The following is a 23,043-nucleotide window of genomic DNA, read 5'->3' as shown; positions in this document are numbered from 1 at the left end:
TATTATTATTATTTTTAAATTATTTTTAAATTATTTTTAAATTATTTCTAATTTATTTTTTTTATTTTAAATTATTTTATTTTTATTATTTTCCTTCCTATATAATTTGTTTCTATTTTCAAGTGGCAAAATTAGTATTTATTAATATTTAATAATTTTAATAATTTTTTGATTTAATAAATGATTTATTTCACTGGTTTTTAATATATGTTTTTTTAATATATGTTAATATCTATTATTTAAATAAAACACAGTATTAGGAATAATGTTCATTTCATGCTTTTAATTTTTCTTTAATTTATTTTAGAATATATGAACCAATGAAAGTTATATATAATTAGGAAATTGAAATTATATTAATATAAAAATCTTTGGAGTCTTTGAAATCTTATAGTTTCTGGAAATAAATCAGGTGCTAATTTTTGATTGAATCTATATTCTATAAAGACATACTCTAAAGCATCAGGAATTGAACCAATGGTTAATCCTTGTTTTATATCACACAAGTGCAATGATTTAATACCATTTGGTAATATACCTGGTTCTATTTTTTGATTGAATCCATCTAATAAATAGACACCCACTACAGTATTAGGAATTGAACCTATTATCAATTCTTGTCTTATATCACATAAATACAATGAAAGAATACCTTCTGGTAATATATTTCGTATTAATTTCTGATTGAATCCATCTAATAACATTACACTCGATGGTATTTGATTATTTTCTAATTTTGATAAAATACTACAATCTTCTTTAAATGCTATACAACGTTTATTATTAAATTCAAAGGATTCCTTATCTGTGTAAATATAAAATTTTGATATTCCATCTATATTTGGACCTCCACTGTCAGAATAATGTGAATATCATCTATAAAAAAAATAAATTAAGCTTACATTTAAAAAATTCATTATTATCTTCATCTATTTCTATTTCATATCTATTACTATTAATATAAATATTATTATTTTTATTATTATTATTATTATTATTATTATTATTATTATTATTATTATTATTATTATTATTATTATTATTATTATTATTATTATTGTTATTATTATTTATACTATTATTATTATTATTATTATTTAATGTGTAAATTAATTTAAAATTATTTTTAATTTCTCCAATTATTTTTTGATAATAATGAATGGATTGATTATTGTATTCTTTTAATTTATTAAAATTATTGATATTATTATTTAAAAGTATTAATGATTGTTGATATTGTTTAATTATTTTAATTGTATTGGTATCAATATGAAAATTAAAAATAATTTGAAAATAATTGGTTTTTTGTGAGTTAATTTTCTATTTGAATGAATTGTTTCTTTTATTAATTAAAAATAAACAAAAAAAAAAAAAAAATTAAAAATAAGTCTGGGTGATTTTCTTTTCATGCATGGTTATTTTCATTATGTCAGATTTCAACTCAGTTTAAGTTTTAGGTTTATTAATTTAATAATAAATATTATTTAAATAATAAAAAAAAAAAAAATTTAAAAAATCGTCATTAATATTGTTAAAATTTTTACAAATATTAAAGAAGTTTTTTTTATTAAAATTATTTTATATCATCTATGGACAATGAATCAACACCTTCTGGTAATATACCTGGTGTTAATTTTTGGTTGAATCCATCTTCTAAAAAGACATGAGTCACAGTATTAGGATTCTCTTTAAAATTGGGATATTATTGATTTATTAGAAACAAAGGGTTTAATTTGATGTTTAAACTTATTTGAAACATTTACACTTGTTACAGTATCAGAAATTGAACCAATCATTAATTCTTGTTTTATATCACCTATAACCAAAGATTCAACACCAGGTGTTAATTTTTGATTGAACTAATAAAGAGACACTCTTTACAGTATTAGGAATTGAACCATTAATTAATTCTTGTTTAATACCAGATAAATACAATGATGTTATACCTTCTGGTAATATACCTGGTGATAATTTTTGATTGAATCCATTTAATAAAGACACCCCTTACAGTGGTAGGAATAAAAGGTGCATTCCATGCTTTTAATTTTTATTTAATTATTTTAGAATAAATGAACACATGAAAGTTATAAATTAGAAAATTGAAAGTATATATTAACTAATCGCAGAGGGGGAGATTTTTAAATCTATGTAATCTTGGTTTTTTTTTTTTTTTTTTTTTTTCGAGTTGTTAGTAATTTATATTATGCACAATTGTGATAATAGCAAACATTATTATTATTATTATTATTATTATTATTATTATTTATTATTATTATTATTATTATTATTATTATTATTATTATTATTATTATTATTTGTTTATTTATGTACATTGGGTTGGTATTAGTTGGTTTTAGATATCATTATTAGTTTTATTTATTGAATGGTGCTGTGGCCATGAGTTAAGTAAGAGTGAAGGCTATGAACTGAACCAATAATTAATTATTGTTTTATATCACCCAAATACAATGATTTAACACCTTCTGGTAATATAGAAGGCGTTAATTTTTGATTGAATCCATCAAATAAAATGACAAACTTAACAGTATTAGGAATTGAACCAATTGTTAACTCATGTTTGATATCACGTAAATGCAATACATCAACACTTTCTGGTAATATACCAGGTGTTAATTTTTGATTAAATCCATCTTTAAAAAGACAGTCAACACAGTATTAGGAATTGATCCAATTACCAATTCTTGTTTTACATCACCTATATACAATAACTTAATACCTTCTGGCAATATATTTTGTATTAATTTCTGGTTGAATCCATCAAATAACATTACACTCGATGGAATTTGATTTTTTTCTAATTTTGATAAAATTTTACAATCATCTTTAAATGCTATACAACGTTTATTATCAAATTTAAAGGACTCCTTATCTGTATAAACATAAAATTTCGATATTCCATTACCTATATTTGGACTGTCAGAAAAGTTGGAAATAAAAAAAAAAAAAAGTGTGGTGGGTTTTAGAATAATAATTTAATTTTTTTTTTTTATTATTTTTTTTTTCAATTTAAATTACAGTTTTTAATAATTTTGATCAAAATCAATATAATTATCTGCTTGGAAAATTGAGAAAAAAAAAAAAAAAAATCAATAAATTATTTTATTTTATTTTTTTTTTTTTCAATTTTCTGAGCAGATAATTTTACAGATTGTAAAAGACTTTTAAATTTTAAAAAAAAAAAAAAAAATTAAAAAAATTAATAACTTAATAATTATATATATTTTTAGAAACAAATTATGCTTTATTTATAGATTTTTTTTTTTTTTTTTTTTTTTCAATTTTAAAAAAAAAAAATAAAAAAATAATATGATTCGTTAATATTCGTAAAGTTTTAATAAAATTTGGAAAAACTATTTAACCAATTAATTAAATTTGTTAATGAAATTTCTTTACAGGCAAATTGTGTTGAATATGTATAGTTGATTAATTAATTAATTAAAAAAAAAAAAAATGATAATAATAATAATAAAAGTGTTGTATTTCTTTTGAAAAAAAATAATGAAAATACAATTTCACTTTAAAATTTGAAATAATATAGATATATAAATATATAAATATATAGAAAATGTTTTACGCGCACACACCCGACACTAATTTCTTTAATTTCCTCTTTCTTGATTCTTCGTTTTGTTTTGTTTTTTTTTTTTTTTTTCTTTTTTTTTTTTTTCTTTTTTTTTTTTTTTTTTTTTGATTTTTTAATTTAATTTGTAAAATAAGAAATATCATCATCACTTGATAAAGTTGGTTTAAAAGGTGGTTCAACATTGAAATTTGCCATTTCTTCCCAATTAATACCTTCAAAGAATGGATGTTTTTTAATGGTTGAAGCATCAGGACGTTTACGTTCTGGAGCAATACATTCTCTAATTAAAGATTCAGCTTGTTTTGACATTGGTTGATTCTTTTGTACTGCAGTATTTAAAAGACCTCTCCAATTACCAATGTTTTCTCTAATCTTTTGTTCGGTTGTATCTGGTGATTCAACAAATAAAGCTTGACCAGTTACCAATTCGAAAAGGATAGCACCCAATGACCAAAAATCACAAAGTTTTGAATAATTTACACCTTGAACCACCTCAACTGCCATATATTGTGGAGTACCAATATAGGAAGTATAGGAACTATGAGGATTTCTTAGGAATGAATTGAAATTTGGTGGTGTATTATCGAATGATCTACCCAAAGATGAAGAACCAAATGATGAACCTGCACTTCCAGCCATTCCATTCCAATGTGATGGTGTAAATCCGCCACTACCACCCAATAATGATGATGAAATTGATGACGATGGTGATGTTGAATATGATGTTGACATTGGCACTGTTAATGTATTACCAAAATTACCACCACCACCACCACTATTATTTGCTAATTTCGAACTACCAAAATCACCTAAAACCAAATGACCATCTTTATTTATCATTAAATTCTCTGGTTTAACATCACGATGAAGTAAACCATATGAATGAAAAGCTTCTAAACATAATACCAACTCTGCTATATAGAATTTAATTTCTTCTTCTGTAAATTTTTTACCATCAACTAAACGTTTATAACAATATGAATTGAAATCACCACCTGCAATAAACTCCATTACATAATAGAATACTCCTTCATTATCATCAATAAATGAACAATATAATTTTGGTGCTCTTTTATTATTTTTATTATTACAAATTACCATAGCATCTCTTTCTCTTAATGCTCTTTTTTTCTATTAAAAATTAAATAAAATTAAATAAAATTAATAAATTTTTTTTTTTTTTTTTTTTTTTTTTTCTTAAAAAATAATAATTTTAATTAAAATACATACAACTAATTCTGTATCACTAACTTCTGTATAATATATTTTTTTCATTGCATAAACTTGTTTTGTGGATTTTTCTCTTACTATACAAACTTCACCATATGATCCACTACCAATGGTTGAAATAATATCATAGGAATCAATATTTAATTTACCTTTATATCCATCTGCTATATAATTAAATTCTTCTTCATTTGGTTCACTTGGAATAACTAATCTATTATGTTGTGAAGGAATTAAAATTGGTTCCATTTTATTTTGATTGATTTATTTTTTTTTTTTTTTTTTTTTTAATTTAAAAAATTGTTTGATTTTTGATTAAATAAATAAAAGTTATTACTATTTATTATTGTTATTATTATTATTATTATTATTATTACTTTTTTAATTAAAATTTTTAAATAATGGTTGGTTGGTTTTTTTTTTTTTTTTTTTTTTTTTTTTATTTAAGTTGGAAAAATTATAAATTATGTTTTTTTTTTTTTTTTTTTTAAATTAATTAAAAACTGTTATTACTAATTATTGCTATTAATTATTTTAAAATGTATATTTTTTGTTTTTTTTCTTTTAAAATATTTAGGCTGTCTATTTTTGGTTTGAGATATTTTTTTTTCTAAAATAATTATAAATATATTAATATTTTATATTTGTGAATCAAAAAAATAAATAAATATTTTAAAAAAAAAAAACAATGATATAAATAAATGTTTTTTAATAAAAAATAGTGTGGTTTTTATATAAAAATAAAAAAAATAAAAAAAAATAAAAAATTAAAATATTTTTAAATAAAAATAAAATTATAATATTTTATGCGTGTTGTTTAGAAAAAAAAAAAAAAAAAAAAAAATTCTAAAAAAAAAAAAAATAAAACGGACCTAGATATTATGTGTGTGTATATATTTTGTGAAAGTGGGGGTTGTTTTTTTTTTTTGTTTTTTTTTTTTTTTTTTTTTTTACACGAATGAAAAGTTTAATGTTCATATAAAATTAGATAGTGCGGTTTGTATATATAAAATCTTTTTCCCTTGTGTGTGTGGGTGTAGTTTCGAAAGTTGTGTTGTGGTTAACTTAATTGTGGGAGTGGGGTGTGGTGTAAGTGTCAAATATTCAAGTGTTTAATGGTGTGTAAATGAATATCTTTTTTTTTTGTTTTTTTTTTTTATAATAACGATATTTGATTATGAGAAAAATAATATTATAAAAAATTATTTATTTGTAATAATAATATTAAAAAATTACTATTTAATTTAACTGTAAAAATTTTAATTTAAAAAAAAATCTTTTTTTCTTTTTTTTTCCTTCTTTTAGGAAATTAATTAAAAAAAAAATAAAGAAAAAAGGTGGTTTATAAAAAATATATATTTAGAAATAAAAAAAATATATATTATTTGTATTTGAATATTCAATAATTTTTTTTATTATTATTATCATTACTTTTAAAATTCCTACCAATATAAATTAGATAAATTTGGATTTTAATTGGATAAAAATTGATTAAATAATGTTTTTTTTTTTTGTTTTTTTTTTCTGGAATTTATATTAAGAAAATAAAAAAAAAAAAATTAAATATTAAAAATAAAATTAAATAAAAAAAAATTGAATAAAAAAAAAAAATTTTAAAATAAAAAAATTGGTGATGATGATAAGAATTACAAAAATACCCATTAAAAAAGAGACACTCTCAGATATACGAATTAAAATAATCATTGACCAAAAAAAAAAAAAAAAAATTAAAAAAAACAAAAAAATAGGATAGTTGTGGTTTATGGATTTTTTATTTTTTTTTTATTTTTTGTTTTTTTTTATTTTTTTTTTATGTTTTGTTTCTATTTTTAAAAATAAAAACTTATTATCCTGGGTGTGGTGTGTGTGAGTGTGTGTGTGGTTATTTATAAAATAAAATAAAAAATAATAAAAATAAAATAAATAAAATAAAAAAATAAAAAAAAATAAAAGAATAGAAAAGATATTTTTTTTTAAATATTATTAACAATAATGATTATTTAGATAATTTTAATTTTATTCATCACCTATAAATAATAATAATAATAATAATATGATAATTATGAATCATGATATTACATTGTTTTTTTTAAATATGTGGAGTGTGTGCGTATGTGTGTGTAGTGTGTATAAATAAAATAATAAAAACAAATGAATAACTACTTTTCAAGTATTGTATTTCCACTTTTTAATTGTATTATTTTATTTATATAAATAAATGTGGTGTGTTTTATTTTATAATTTTATTTACAATTTATTTTATTTTATTTTATTTTGGGTTTAAATTATTATTTTGAATGAAAAAAAAGAAAATAAAAATAGAAAAAGGAATTCCTTTTATAACTATTCTAAAAAAATAATAATAATAATAATAATAAAACTAATACAATAATTTTAAAATATAATAATTTATTATTATTATAATTATAAAAAAAAAGTAAGTGTATTCTGCGCGCCATACCTTTTTTAATTTTTTCTGTTTTTTCAGTTTTTTTATAGTAATATTTAATTATTTATAAAAACTTTTGTAAATGTGGGTGAAAAGAATAAATGTGTTTAAATAAATGTGTGAGTGTTTTTTATTAATATTATTATTATTATTATTTTATTATTGTTTTAAATAAAAAAAAATCTTTAATCTGTATTTTTTTTTTTTTTTTTCTTTTTTTTCTTTTTTTTTTTTCAAAAATTTTGAAAAGTATTTTTATTCATTTTCAGATAAAAAGTATTTTTAAAAGGTTTTTTTTTTTTTAAAAAAATAAAAAAAATTTAAAATTAATTAAAATTATATTAATTGATGATGGAATACAAAAAAAAAAAAAAAAAAAAACACTGTGCAGAATGTGTATTAATTCTATTTATTTTTATGGTGTGATTATGTTGAATGAATCATAACTTGGGGGTGAAAAAAATTCATAGTCTGCATTAATTAGTGTGTATCTCTCTATTGTGGGGGTTATTTTTTTTTTTAATTATTTTTTTAATTATTTTTTTTATTTTTGGGGGTAGTTATTATGATAATATTTCATGAATATATATCACAAAACCGATTTGGATAATATGTTTGATTTAGTGAAATTATTAAAATAATGAGTTAAAAAAAAAAATTAAAAAATTAAAAAAAAAAAAATTAAAAAATTAAAAAATAAAAAAGGGTATTAATGTAACTAATGTCAATTGATGAGATTATTAATTATGTGATAATGTGGGTGATAATTAAAAGAAAAATGATAATAAAATGAAAATTATTTTCTAAAAAAAAAAAAAAAAAGATCTAGATTAAAAAAAAAAAAACACTTCATCACCAAAATTTGTTTTTCTTCTTTTGTTTTTTTTTTTTTTTTTTTTTTTTTTTTTTTTCTTACATTTTATATTATTATATTTTCCTATTTTCCTATTATTGGATTTTTCTATTATTCTATTATTCTATTTTTCTATTTTTCTATTTTTCTTTTTTTATATTATTACATCCACCTGTTTTTTTTTTTGTTAAAATATTAATTTTTTAAGACTACTATGTGTTTTTTTTTTTTTTTTTAAAAAAAAAACTTTTATTTTTTTTTTTTTTTTTTTTTTTTTTATTTTTATTTTTTTTTTTTTTTGCTGATCATTATTTTTTTTTAAAATAAAATAATAAAAAAAACGACCGTAGGCGCGTATGGTTGCAAAGGCCGAAAAAAAAAAAAAAAAAAAATTAATTTAAATTTTAATAAATCTCCTTTTTTTTTTCTTTTTTTCATTGAAAGGAATTCAACGACCTGGTTGTTCATGCCAACATGTCAAATTTTAATTATAATTAATTTTTTTTTTTTTTCTTTTTTTTTCTTTTTTTTTTAATTTTATTTTAATTTTATTTTTTTTTATTTTGTATTTTTCCATTTTTTTAAGATTTTTATTTTTAATAATATTATATTTGGGTTTGTTTTTTAGATATTTTTTTTTTTTTTCTTTTTTTTTTTTTCTTTTTTTTTTTTCTTGACAACCATAAAGAATTTGGGTTCCCATTTTTGAATTTTTTTTGAATACTTTTTTTTTTTTTTTTTATAAAAAAGGATTATTATTATTTTAAACTAAAAGGCTATCAACTTGTTTTTGTAATTTTGATTCAAAAGATTTGGCTAATTTTTTAATTTCTTCAGCATTCTTTGGTTGAGTAGCAGATGAAACTTGAATTGGTGATAAAGTAGTGTAAACATCAGATGTAGTTGATTTACCAACTTTACCAGACATAATTGAACCAAGTAATTTATCAACTTCAGCATCTTTTTGGAAAGAGGATGGATTAATAATATATACATTAACTCCACCATCTTTAATTAAATCTAAAAATAAATAAATAAAAAAATAAATTATTAGTAAAATAAATTAAAAAAATAAATAAAAATTATTTAATTAACTTACTTTTGAAGAGTTCAGCTTTTTGAATATTTTGAGTTGTATTTTGTTCTTTAATAAAGAATGGTTGATAAACATCATCACCAACAAAACCAGATACGAAATATTTTTGAGCTTGTTCAGAATTTAATTGAGAGAATGCTGGAATTACACCACTATTATCTTTAATAATGAATACAACTGATGATGGTTGTTTGAAACTATTAGTTTCGAATTTAATTGGTACAGTTGTATTTACTTTTTTTGATCCAACAAATTTTTCAATCAAGTCACTTTTTTTTTTTTTTTCAAAAAACAAAAAAAAAAAAGATGGAAGTTTGGGGGGGGGGGGATTTTGACAAATAAATTAATATTTTTAATTTTTTTTTTTTTTTTTTTTTTTTTTTTTTTAATAATAAATTAAAATAAAATACTTACAATTGATTTTGAGCAATTGATTCAAAATTATAAGTAATTGAATTATATAAACGTGAAAGAGTATTCTTTGACCAAATAGCACCTTGAGAGACAACTTTACCAGATTCGAAATTCTTATTTAAGAGGAAACCATCATTATTGAAAATGAGTACTGGTGAAGCATCTTCAGATGAGGTATAGATATCAGCGGATAAACTAAGAGCATCTTGATTGGTATTCATTAAGATATTTGAAGAGATTGAAGAGATGACATTTCTAATGTTTTCAGTTGACTGAATACCAACGATAACAGCAATACCTCTTTTAGTATCAATGATATTGAATGATGATGATGGTAATGATGATGAAGATGATGGGAATTTAAATTCTGGTACACAATAAACAGTTAATTGATGTTTAAATTCATTTACTTGAGTTGGAGTAGTGGTTGGTAATAAATGTTTAACAAATAATGAGGATACAGCATCATTTGTGACGAATCTGATCTTTGACTCGACATCTCTACAACTACCAACTGCAGAATCGTGTACGTAGATATTGGTGGATTCTGAAATGTTTTGTTTAACTTTTTCCAAAACTAATTTATAATCTGCGATTGAAATGACTTTACTACTATCTTTGTTATTCTTTGATGAGATGGTTTCATCTAAAAAGAAGTTTACTACATTTTTTGGTTCTTGACTTGATGATGATGTAATCAATACGTTGTTCTTATCGGTTACACCATTTGAATGTTGTAAAAGTAATGGTAATCTTGGATTACGATATGCTGAATATGATGGTGTAATTGAGTAACCATTTAATGTCCAATTTAAATCATAATCTAAACCTTGTCTTGATCTTGGGAAAACTGTACTTTCACCATTTTCAAATGCTTCAACATTAACTAAACCTTGTCTATCTCTCTTTCTTCTTAAAATATTATAAATTGATTTACTATTATTATTTTTATTTGCATTATTTGCAACTGTAGTATATGATACTACATTTAATAATTTCTTTGATGAATTCTAATTAGAATTATAAAAAAAATAAAAAAAGATAAAATTAGTTTTAAAAAGTTTTAAAAGATTTATTAATTGTGTGTGATTTGTTTTTTTTTTTTTTTTTTTCTTTTTATTTTTTCCTAAAAAAAAAAAAAAATATTTACTAATTTGGTTGAAACTGAAGAAATCATATTATTTTTATTTTTTTTTTAAACACACAATGAGTGATTGATGTGATGAAAAATTATAATAATTTTGAAAAAAAAAAAAAAAAAAAAAAAAAAAATTAAAAAAAATAAAAAAAAAATAAAAAAAAAAAAAAAAAAATTCGAACAGTGGCCAAATTTTTGAAATTCATTTGGTTGTGTGTTAAAGTATGATCATTTTTTTATTTCTGTTTTTTTATTGATATATATATTTAAATATATCTTTTGTGAAAATAAAAAAATCAATAAATCAATAAATCAAATTTAAGGTTTTTTTTTTTTTTTTTTTTTTCATTTTCACACAAGACATTTATAAATGTATATATCAAAATCAATAAATTATCAAACCTTTTTTTAAAATTTTTTTTTTTATTTTTTTTTATTTTTTTATTTTTTTTATTTTTATTTAAAACTTTAGAAATAATAATTTTTTTTTTTTTTTTTTATTTATTTATTTAAAACTTGGAAATAATAAATTTATTGATTTTTCTAAATAATTAATTGATTTATCAATTTGATCAATAAAATTTTGATTATATCTAAACTTTTCACGATTTTTAAATTTAATTAAACGTTGTAAAAAGCTATCAACGCATAAATAGAATGACATTGGATCATAATGATATGGTTTACTATTACCACCACCACCACCCAATACAACTTTTGGAGTCTTGTAGTATAATTTAAAATAGGTTTGAAAAAATGATACAAATTGACAAATATACTTTAAAAATGATCCTAATACACTAGCACCAATTAATAAATGATTTGATTGATTTTCTTTATAATTATTATTATTATTATTATTATTATCATCTGAAATTTCTGGTTGGGATGTTGTTGCTGTTGTTGTTGTTGTTGCTGTTGTATTATTATTTGAATCACATTCAAAAATAAAAGTTAAACATCTATCAAATATATTTATCCAACTACTTTCTAAAGAAATGATTTTAATAATATTTTCTTGTATTAATGTAATGAATAACCAATCAAAACAATGTAACCAATTGAAACAATTTTCAATTTTACTACATAAAAATTCCTCTTCTTTCTTTAATTCAATAAAATCAATTTCTTTTTCTTTTTCTTTTTCATTTTCTTCTTTTTCTTCTTTTTCTTCTTGATGTTGTTGATATTTTTGTTGTTGCTTTTGAATTAATAAAGTTGATTTAATAAATTGAATAGTTTGAATTACTAAATTGAATATCTTTGAAGATGGTAATAAATAATTTGTTAAAATTTCCATAAAGTCTGGATGAATTTCATTAAATATTTTTATAATAGTGATTGTTGTTTTACTAAATGATGTTGTTATATTTTCATTAATTGGTAATGTTGTTATGAATGAATCATTCATTTGTACAATTGAAAATGAATTAAAATCAACATTAAATATAATACCATCTGTTATATTTTCATTATTATTATTATTTTTATTATTTTCCTCCTTATTTTTAGTATCATTATTATTATTATTATTATTATCATTTATATCATTAAAAATTGATTTACTATATTGATGAAAATTTGTTAAAATTGAATGATTTGTAATTATATCAGAAACTAATCTAAATAAAGTTGGTAATGATTTTTTAAATTGTGTCATATCAAAGTTGTTACCATTATTATCATTATTATTATTATTATTAATATTTTCATTTTCATTATTTAAAACTTTTTTTATATAATCTGATAATCTATTAAATATTGATTCAGCAGTAATTTGTAAATCTGATTTTTTATATTCAATTTGTAAATTATTAAAATTATTATCAATTACAAAATTTGAACTATTGTTGTTGTTGTTATTGTTGTTGTTGTTATTGTTAATTTGTGGGAAAATATTAAAATAAATTTCATTTATATAAGGTTCTAATAGTTTTTGATGATATTCCATAGCTTTACAAATTGATTTAGCATCTTGTGAACCTTGTATCATTGATATATGATGTGACTTTATTGACGCTAATGAATAATATGATTGTTGATTCATTCTAGTTATATCTGATAATGATAATGATAATATTTGTGATAATGAATTATCATTATTATTAATTAAAATTAAATTATTATTATTATTATTATTATTTCCTTCATTATTATTATTATTATTATTATTTGTAGTTTCATTTTTATTAATTTGAGTTGTTAATAATATTTGTTTTCTTGTAATAATTTCAATAATTAGAATTTCAATTTTTTGTAAAGTTTGTCGTTGACAAATATTTTCAGATAATTTTTTCAAATGTCTACAAATGATTGAACTACCAACATCCAATACTGATTCATCAATACCATTTGGTGATAATAATAATACAAGTGTTTTAATATTTTCAATACAATAGAATTCAACTTTTTTACTTGCTTCAATTTTAACTTTACTATAAATTGTATTAATTAATCCTTGTAATCTATTTGAATCTAATAATAATGATGATAAAGTATTTGATGATGGTGATACCGTTGTTGTTGTTGTTGTTGTTGTTGTTGATGATGGAGTTGATGATGATGGAGTTGATAATTCAATAATAATTTGTTTAACATATTCATTTGAATGATTCATTATTATTGGTATTGATAAATTAAAAATCATTTCAGAAAAGAAAGGTAATAAAGTTTCTGATAGTAAATTTGAAATTCTTGCAATTGAAGGATGATTCCAAAAATACCACCATTCTAATTGATGTTGTAATGGTGATTCTTTTATATCATCAATCGTTGATGTTGGTGAAATACTCATACTACTCGATTTATTCTTTAACATTGGTGTAATACGTCTTGGTACTAATGTTTTGGTTGTAGTAGTTTTAATTGCATCCATTCCTTCTGTAGTTGTATTAGTTGTTGTAGTTGATGGTGGTGGTGGTGGTGCACCACTTTGAGATTGTTTTTCTTTTTCTTTTTCTTTTTCTTTTTCTTTTTCTTTTTCTTTTTCTTGTTTTAATTTTAAATCAGCAACAGCAGCAGCAGCAGCAATTTCTTGTTGTTTTTTAAATTCAATTGGTTCATTTAATAATCTCTTTAAATCTGATAAACCATTATTATTATTATAATTATTATTATTATTGATGATCATATTATTTGATGGCCAAAGTAAATTATATACAATTTTTGAATTATTATCAATTAATAAACTTGAATTTGCATTATTTTGATTATTACTATTGCTACTACTATTGCTACTACTATTACTATTATTATTATTGTTATTTGGAGTTGTTGGGGTTTGTGGTTGTTTAGTTGGTGTTGTTGGTGGTGTAATGAAATTACTATTACTACTATTATTATTATTATTATTATTATTTAGATTTGAAGGTGAAGGTGAAGGTGAAGGTGAGAGTGATGAAATTGTATTTTTTAAAGGTGAATTCACTTTAAATGGTAATGATACATGATTAAATTGATGTGGATTAACTTTAATCTCTTCAAAGAATTGCTCCAACTCAAATGTAATATATAATGCTGTAAATAATGATTGTTGTCCACTATTTGTTGTATCGATATTATTTTTTTTTGTTGTTGTTGTTGTCGGTGATGATGATGATGATGATGGTGTTACAGGTGTATTGTTTATTGGTGTAGTTGGTGTTGGTGTTATTATTGATGATGGTAATTGTTGTTGTTGTTGTTGTTGTTGTAAAGTTATTAATAAATTTGGTAAATTATAAATATTTTTAAGTAAATTTAATAAATCATTTAATTGTTGATTCTCTTTTGAAATTGAGTCTCTAATTTTTAAGAATTCAATAACTAATGGTATTGATAATAATAATTGATCAGTTTGAATGGATTGAAAGAGTAATTGTTTCATGTCCAATGGAAGTGGTAAGGTTGTATTTGCACGTTTAGAGATTTCATTAAAGTTTGGTATTAACAATGACATATTATAACTTGTATATTGTATAGTTGGCAAGTGGTATAGCAATGATAACAATTTCGATAACTTTTTCAAATTTTGTATCCTTTCAAAATTATCTGGATAGTGTAAATTAAAATGAACTGAATTCGAGCATTGACAATATTGAAGTATTTGTATCTTTTCAATGATACTACATTCCAAATGATGATAAAATGTATTACTATCATAATTTATAATCATATTTATAAAAAATCTTTCTTTACTTGAAAATTTTAATACAATTGATTGAATATTTTTATTTAAATAACTATATTGATTTTCTTCTTCTTTTTCTTTATTATTATTATTATTATTATTTATTTTGTTACTATGTGGTGATGATGATGGTTGTTGTTGTTGTTGTTGCTTTTGATTGTAATTATAGTTTGTTTGTTTAGCATTTGTTGATGATGATGATGATGGGGGTCTTGAAAAGTTGATTAAATTCTCTTTATTTGAATTATTTTGGTTATTTTGTTGTTGGTATTGTTGGTGATTATGATTATGGTGGTGATTATGGTTATGGTGATTATGGTGGTGTTGAGTGGATGGCTGTTGTTGTTGTTGTTGTTGTTGTGATTTATGTGGTGAAGTATCTAATCTTTTTTGAAGTAATTGCATTTTATCAGCGGGTATTAATGCAGCAGGTTGAGTTGGTGTTGATGGTGTAAATGTTGATGAATTACTACCACCTTTTAATGGTGTTAATGACATTGTTGATGCTATTGTCTCGGCTAAATTTGGTATTTTATTAACTGTAGTTGTTGTAGTGTTTGTATTTCCTGCTACTGTTGTTGCTGCTGTGTTAAAATTATTATTATTATTATTATTATTACTAGTACTACTTGTTGAATTATATATGTTACTTGATTGAATGTATTTGTCAATGAATAAATCACAAAACCACCAAATATTACTTTTATGTAACAAGTTGAAGAATTCTTTAGTTTTATATTCAAATTCTGTACTATTACCATGTTGCTGTTGTTGTGAAACTGATGGTGGTGGTGGTGGTGTTGGTTGTTGTTGTTTATAATCTAATTGAAATAATCTAATTAATTCATGAAATTGGTCAAATGATTTCTCTCTATTACTTAATATACTTTGATCTTCAGATTTTCTTAATCTTTTTTGAAAATCCATTTCACTTCTAAATGGTGATGCTATCCTAAAGTTTATATTATTCTTATTAAAATCTGATTTTTGATTTATATTTGAATATTCTTCATTTTGATAAATACTAATATCATTTAACCTTTTACATAATGTTGCTTCATAATGATTTAGTCTAAATTAATAAATAAATAAATAAATAAATATACATGTGTACAAATTAGTAAAATAATAATAATAATAATAATAATAATAATAATAATAATAATAATAATAATAATAATAATAATAATAATAGCGACTAAATATAGTAATAAATATAACAATAGCTATTGTACTACTTACAATTGATTTTCAGATAATTGTATTAAAAAATTTGGTTCTAAAAGTTGAAGTAGTGGTAGAATTGATTTAATTTGTTTAATTATGAATAAAAGTGAACTTTCTATATTTTCAAAGATTGATGTAGGAGATGGTACTATTATTATTGCTTTTTTAGGTGGTGGTGGTGATTTATAAATTTCAATTTGTAGTGTTGTGAGGAATTTAATTATCCAATGTAATTCAGTTAATAAAGTTGTAGAATATAACCTATTAAATATAATAGTTGTATATATATGTACTGTATTTTCAATTTCTTGAATTGTAGATTTTTTCATATTTTCTAAATTTGGGAATATACTATTATTATTATTATTATTATTATTACTATTATTATTTTCTTTTGGTTGTTTCTTTGCTAAAGGTGGGAAATCATCTACAATTTTTGGAATTGAAGGTGAAGGTAAAACTGTACTATTTTCATTATTATTACTATTATTATTTAAATTTTCAATGAATGAAATATAATGATTTTTTAAATATTCTACAAAATAATGAGAAAAAGTTACAGGTGATATATTAAATTCTTTAAATGATTGATACTATAATATATAGTGTTTTTTTTTTTTTTTTTTTTTTTTTTTTTTGGTGCAAATTTTTAATTAATAATTAATAATCTAAAAATAAAAAAAATATATTAAATAAATTTTTTTTTTTTTTTTTTTTTTTTTTTTATACATACATCATTTATTGAATTATATTTATTAGTTTTTGTAGATGATAACCAATTGATTACTAAATTTATAGGTATTTGACCATAAATGCAAGATGATATCAATTTATCTATATCATTGTTGCTATCATTGGTACTATTATTATTTGGCATTATTGGGAACTGTTTTTATTTTGAAATAAAAAAATATAAAAATCGGTTGGTTTTTCACAACTTCAAAAAAATTTTCAAATTATTTGATTTTTTTTTTTTTTTTATTTTTTTTTTTTTTTTTATTTTTATTTTTAATTTTATTTTAATTTTAGTCAAAAAATGATTATGTGTATTAATATTAATAAACATAATTATTTTATTTTAAAAACAAATGATGATCAATATAATAATAAATAACTATATTATTATTTATTATACATATATTTTATTTAATTTTTTTTTTTATTTTTTTTTTTATTTATTTTATTTTTTCTTTATTTTTTTTTATTATTTTTTTTAATAAGCCTCTTTCATGTAGGTTGTTGGGAATTTAAATTCACTCGTACCTACTTGATGTCTTGTTAAAATTCCTGATATTGGTACAACATTATAATTGAAAGTGAGCTTAATTGTATTATTTCTGAATGATTTTTATAAAATATTAAAAAAAAAAAAAAAGGAGGTGGGGTCAATATATATTTAATATTATGATTATTATTATTATTATTATTATTATTATTATTATTATTATTATTATTATTATTATTATTATTATTATTATTATTATTATTGTTATTATTATTATTATTATTATTGTTATTATTAATAAATTGATTATCATACTTTAAACCTAAGCCTTGATTTATGATTGGGTATTTTGAAAGACGCTTTTCATGAATATTTGCTTTTGATTTTTCAGTGAGAATATGATCCCACACGACAACTTGAGATAATACATTTTGTTTAGTCCTATATTCTGCTGTAACATAAAGGAATAACATCTTTGTATTCCAATTAAATAATGGCTCTAAATTTGCGTCTAAATCAATTGAAATGAATGAATATTCGAAATTACGTTGGGTATTACTTTTTTTTTTAAAAAAAAAAAAAAAAAAAAAAAAAAGTTAATAATAGAATTGATTTATATGTGTATTTATTATTAATATGTTAACATATGTGTGGTATGTGTGTGTGATTATGTATATAATAATATATATTATATGATTTGTTGTATATGAATGAATTGATGATATATTTACAATCTGTGAATTTCATTTAATTTTATATCTACATCTACATGATCGGAAAAAAATGCTCTACTTAAAACATTTAATAATAAAACTCCAACTAAAACAATGCCACCAAAGCAAACAATTGTATTGGCTCTTTGCGATAAAGAATGCATTATCTCTTCTTTTTTTTTTTTTTAATTAAATAAATAAAAATAAAAATATTTTTTTTTTTTTTTTTTTTTTTTTTTTCAAAATTAATTTTTTAATTTTTTTTTTTTTTTAATTTTTTTAATTTTTTTTTATGAAAGGTGATGATCGTCATCAAAACTTGGGCAAAAAAATAAAAAATAAAAAATAAAAAAAGTAAATATATTAATTTTTAATATATTTACTTTTTTTTAATTAAAAAAAATTTCCACAAATGGATTTAATTGATTCATAAAAATGGTAATATTTTTAAATTCTCTCTAAAAATGTGAATATATTTTATTTTATTTTATTTTTTTTTTTTTTTTTTCAGGGGTTTTTTTTTTTTTTTTTTTTTTTTTTTGGAATTTTATTTTATTTTATTTTATTTTTTTAGAAATCACTTCACATCAATAAATAAATAAATAAAAATAAATAAACACAAATAAATAAATAAATAATTATATAATATAATATTTATATAAATATATTTTTTTTTTAAAAATGGTAAATTATTTTATCATTTCGATTTCATTCTTTTTATTAGAGCACTTTTATTCATTTTATTTGAATTTTAGACAAAGTAAATTATTAAAGAATTTAACTAAAGTCCCAGAATATTGTAAAGATAGAATAACGCAAGAAGATTTCAAAAAATCACAAGAATATAGTAAAGCTAAATTGTATGCGATTAAAAAATAAAATAAAAATAAAAATAAAATCAAAAATTACAAATTACTAATTTTTTATTTTAACAATAATAAAAAAAAAAAAAAAAAAAAAAGAGATTATAAAACTTTAACATCAACAATTCAAGTTTTAACAACACTCCTTTCATTTTATTATCCAGTTTACCCATATTTTTGGAATTTATCACTTGAATTAGCAGAGAAAATTGGTTATCCAAATGAGGTAATTATTAATAATAATCATCATCATCATCATCATAAATAGTGTATTAATAAAATTATTATCTTTACAATATATAGATTATTAGATCATGTTTTTTCTTTGCATTTACAGTTGGAGTATCAGTAATAACAGAAATTCCATTTTCATATTATTATCAATTCATTTTAGAAGAGAAATTCGGATATAATCGTATGACTCGTACATTATTTATAAAAGATAAAATAATTTCAACACTTTTAATGATAGGTTTTGGTTTACCAATTTTATCATTGGCAATTTTTATAATAAATTGGTCAGGTCCACAATTATGGTTTTGTAGGTTATTAAATTTTATATATTTTATTATTATTATAATAATTATTTTTAATTTTATTTTTTTAATAAATTCTTATTATTATTATTATTTTTTTTTTATATAATTTTAGATTGTTGGTTATTATTAGTTGCAATTACATTATTATCAATTACAATTTATCCAACATTTATTCAACCATTATTTAACAAATTTACACCAGTCGATGGAGAATTAGCAGAATCAATCTTTGCATTAGCTAAAAGAGTTGGTTTCCCAGCTTCAAAAGATACAATTTTTGTAGTTGATAATTCAAAGAGAGATGGCCATATGAATGCGTATGTATACATTTATTATATTTTTTTTAAAAAAAAAAAAAAAAAAAAAAAGATGATAGGAAAATAAAATTAATTTTGTTTTTAATTTTTTTTTTTTTTTATTTAAATAGATATTTTTATGGATTATTTGGAACAAAAAGAATTGTATTATATGATACATTGGTTAATGAATTAGATAAAGAAGAATTATTAGCAGTAATGGGTCATGAATTTGGACATTATAAAATGTCACATACATTGAAACAAATGTTATTGGTTCAAGTTCATTTAGTTACATTATTATATGCATTCAGTTTATTGATTAATGATGATCAATTATATCAACAATTTGGATTCGTTTCATCAAAGGATTCTGTATTGGTTGGTTTAACATTGTTTATGTTTTTATATTCACCAATTGACCGTATCTTTAGTTTGTTAATCAATATTTTCTCTAGAAAATATGAATTCCAAGCTGATGATTTCGCTGTTGAATTGGGTTTCTTAAATAGTAATCATTTATTCAAATTACACTTTAAAGAGTTGGGTTGTTTAGTTTATGATCCATTATATAGTGCCTATCATCATTCTCATCCAACTTTAGTAGAAAGATCAAATAATATAGATAAAAAAGTGGCATTATATAAATTAAAAAATAAATAAATTTAATAAAATTTAATAATAATAATAAAAAAGTAGTGGCAGTTTTTTTTTTTTTTTTTTTTTTTTTTTTTTTTTTTTTTTTAAAATTTATTTTTAAATAAATTATAATTAATAAATAAATAAATAAATAAATAAATAAATATAATAAATAGTTGTTATTATTGGTTATTATTGGCTATTGTTTAAATTTACAGAATGTGTAGTTTTTAATTTTTTATTTGTGGAATCAAGTTTAAAGTTAACATAACCTTGTTGAGAATCAATAAATTGATTTGAATTTTGGTTTGGATTTGATGAAATTATTTGAGATTGTTGTTGTTGTTGTTGTTGTTCTTGTGGATGGTTGTGAGTATTTGATACATGTGGTACAATAACATGACATGGATTATTATTATTACTGTTATTATTATTATTAACAATATTTTTATAATAATCAAAATTATTATAATTGTTTTTAAAATAATTATTATTATTATTTCTGATTTTTTTATTTTGATTTTTTAAACATTGATTACAAGATGGTGGACAATTATGATCATATCCATTATGTCTTGATAATGCTTGTTCAGTACTGAATGACTTTTTTAAATATTCACAATTAATATGTTTGCATTTATAATTTGTTTGATTATTATTATAATTATTATTATTATTACTGACGTTGAAATTTGACAATGATGATGATGATGATGGTGATGATGATGATGGTGATGATGATGATGGTGTTGGTGCTTGTATTGATTCATAATTATAATTATAATTATTATTAAAATTAGTGGATATTGTTGTAGTTGTGGTATTAGTTGTTTTATAATTATTATTATTATTATAATTATTAATATTATTATTATTATTATAATTGTTTGTTTCATCAAAATTATTTAAAAATGGATTTAATATAATTGGTGATGGTAATGGTGATGGTGAACCAATTGGAGAAATTTGGAATGGTGATGGTGATTGTGATGGTATTGGAGAAATTGGTGAAAATGGTGTTGGGGATGAGTTATATGTTGATCTTGATGATTGATGTTTAGAGGTTACCAATGGTGAAACATATGCAGTAACCTTTGATGGTGATGTAGATGTTTGTGATTCTTTTAATATTAATGAATTTATATTCATTTTTTTTTTTTTTTTTTTTAATTATTTTTTTTTTTTTTAAAAATGTGTATAGTTTAAATAAATTTTATTGTTTATTTTTAAAATTAATTTATTTATTCAATAATTAATTTTTTATTTTATATTTTTTTTTGGAAATAATCAAAATGAATATTTTTTTTATTTATTTGTTTATATAAATAGTACTTTTTTTTTTTAATTTTCTTTTTAATTATTATTTTTTATTTTTTTAATTATTTCTTTTTTTATTTTTTTACGTGAAAAAATTGAAATCAACATTTGGTCTTGTTATTTTATTCTATTCATATGAAAATATATTTGCTATTGTTATTTACTATATGGTATAATTTAGAAAATTCACCCTGACACAAAATTTTTAATATAAAAAAGTTTACATGTATATAAATAATCAATATCAACTTCCCTATAGGATTTATTTTTAGAACAACCCATAAAATAATATCACCCCATTAGATTTTTAATAAAAACTTGTTTTTTGTGTTTGTAAAAACTGGTATACACATAAAGTTTAATTTTTTTATATGTTTTTTTTTTTTTTTTTGTATTTATATTATCCGCTCATTATCGAATTTATAGATCGAGTACTACTATTATTATTATTATAATAGAAACAAGTAATTTTATATCATAAAAAAAAAAAAAATAAAAGTAAAAAATTGACAGGATGTGTGGTAGAGGTGTGTGAGTGAGTGTGTGGGTTAATTCGAAATAATTCAAATTAACAATAATATTGATAAATCAAAAAAAAACAAAAACAAATTGAATAATAAAAAAAAAAAAAAAAAATGAAATAATAAAAAAAAAAAAAAATTAAAAATAGAAACTTACAATAAATAATTAAAAAGAGGTTATAATATACATTTTTTTTTTTTTTATTAATTTTTGTTTAAATAAATTGAGATTTTTTTTTTTTTTTTTTTTTTTAATGATTAATTTTTATAATTAATTCTTTGTCTTCCTTTCTTGAATTCACCAGTACAAGCCAAACAATCTGGAGGACATGGTCTTCTTTGGTGAAAGACACTTGTCTCGTGTCTTCTACGATGCTTAGTATGGAGAGGTTTATTACAGCCAAAGTGACGGCATTTTTTGATTTTATTTGATTGTTCATTTAAACATTCTTGGCTATTACTAATATAATGATTATTTACAAAAGATGATTGAATTTGTTGTTGAGGTTTTTGTTGATGGCTTTTTAAATTTAATTTTTCTCTATATGAAACAAAGTTATGTTGTAATGAGAAAGTAGATTTATTATATTTATTTAGTAATTTGGAAATTTCCATTGTTGATTTTTTTTTTTTTTTTTTTTTTTAATATTTATATTTATATATTTTTTATTTATTTTTTATTTATTTTTTTTTGATTTTAATTAAATTAATAATTAAAAAATAAAAAGCAATGTTAAATTTTTTTTTTTTTTTT

The 23,043-nt window shown here is 19.9% G+C and overlaps 8 protein-coding genes across 8 annotated transcripts; 1 reads left to right on the top strand and 7 right to left on the bottom strand.

The window, feature by feature from the left end:
- Positions 1-356: 356 nt before the first annotated feature.
- Positions 357-1,796, bottom strand: DDB_G0290895 (hypothetical protein; the record flags this gene model as incomplete). Its single annotated transcript, XM_630407.1, has 4 exons — positions 357-805; positions 903-1,178; positions 1,624-1,684; positions 1,764-1,796. 4 exons carry the CDS (start codon positions 1,794-1,796, stop codon positions 357-359), a joined length of 819 nt encoding a protein of 272 aa, XP_635499.1.
- Positions 1,797-3,721: 1,925 nt separating this feature from the next.
- Positions 3,722-5,080, bottom strand: DDB_G0290859 (NDR family protein kinase; the record flags this gene model as incomplete). Its single annotated transcript, XM_630406.1, has 2 exons — positions 3,722-4,735; positions 4,835-5,080. 2 exons carry the CDS (start codon positions 5,078-5,080, stop codon positions 3,722-3,724), a joined length of 1,260 nt encoding a protein of 419 aa, XP_635498.1.
- A 3,816-nt stretch (positions 5,081-8,896) lies between these two features.
- Positions 8,897-10,820, bottom strand: DDB_G0290857 (hypothetical protein; the record flags this gene model as incomplete). Its single annotated transcript, XM_630405.1, has 4 exons — positions 8,897-9,153; positions 9,233-9,498; positions 9,644-10,653; positions 10,794-10,820. 4 exons carry the CDS (start codon positions 10,818-10,820, stop codon positions 8,897-8,899), a joined length of 1,560 nt encoding a protein of 519 aa, XP_635497.1.
- Positions 10,821-11,544: 724 nt separating this feature from the next.
- On the bottom strand, positions 11,545-16,914 carry DDB_G0290893 (hypothetical protein; the record flags this gene model as incomplete). Its single annotated transcript, XM_630404.1, has 5 exons — positions 11,545-15,026; positions 15,063-16,021; positions 16,064-16,147; positions 16,192-16,659; positions 16,910-16,914. Coding segments are annotated over 5 exons (4,998 nt in total), but the record flags the coding sequence as incomplete, so codon positions are not given.
- A 475-nt stretch (positions 16,915-17,389) lies between these two features.
- spc3 (microsomal signal peptidase subunit) lies at positions 17,390-18,278 on the bottom strand (the record flags this gene model as incomplete). Its single annotated transcript, XM_001732991.1, has 3 exons — positions 17,390-17,513; positions 17,717-17,959; positions 18,133-18,278. 3 exons carry the CDS (start codon positions 18,276-18,278, stop codon positions 17,390-17,392), a joined length of 513 nt encoding a protein of 170 aa, XP_001733043.1.
- Positions 18,279-18,795: 517 nt separating this feature from the next.
- zmpste24 (CAAX prenyl protease) lies at positions 18,796-20,475 on the top strand (the record flags this gene model as incomplete). Its single annotated transcript, XM_630432.1, has 5 exons — positions 18,796-18,974; positions 19,077-19,203; positions 19,281-19,518; positions 19,629-19,833; positions 19,944-20,475. The coding sequence occupies 5 exons, from the start codon at positions 18,796-18,798 to the stop codon at positions 20,473-20,475; spliced, it is 1,281 nt and encodes a 426-aa protein (XP_635524.1).
- Positions 20,476-20,643: 168 nt separating this feature from the next.
- Positions 20,644-21,600, bottom strand: DDB_G0290847 (hypothetical protein; the record flags this gene model as incomplete). The annotated part of the gene is made up of 1 exon (XM_630431.1): positions 20,644-21,600. One exon carries the CDS (start codon positions 21,598-21,600, stop codon positions 20,644-20,646), a length of 957 nt encoding a protein of 318 aa, XP_635523.1.
- A 947-nt stretch (positions 21,601-22,547) lies between these two features.
- DDB_G0290855 (hypothetical protein) lies at positions 22,548-22,904 on the bottom strand (the record flags this gene model as incomplete). Its single annotated transcript, XM_630430.1, has 1 exon — positions 22,548-22,904. One exon carries the CDS (start codon positions 22,902-22,904, stop codon positions 22,548-22,550), a length of 357 nt encoding a protein of 118 aa, XP_635522.1.
- Between the last annotated feature and the right edge of the window lie 139 nt (positions 22,905-23,043).

The sequence above is a fragment of the Dictyostelium discoideum genome, assembly GCF_000004695.1.
Source record: "Dictyostelium discoideum AX4 chromosome 5 chromosome, whole genome shotgun sequence".
Lineage (NCBI taxonomy): Eukaryota > Evosea > Eumycetozoa > Dictyosteliales > Dictyosteliaceae > Dictyostelium > Dictyostelium discoideum.
The sequence above is the reverse complement of the archived record's forward strand: the minus strand, read 5'-3'. Positions and strand labels throughout refer to the sequence as shown.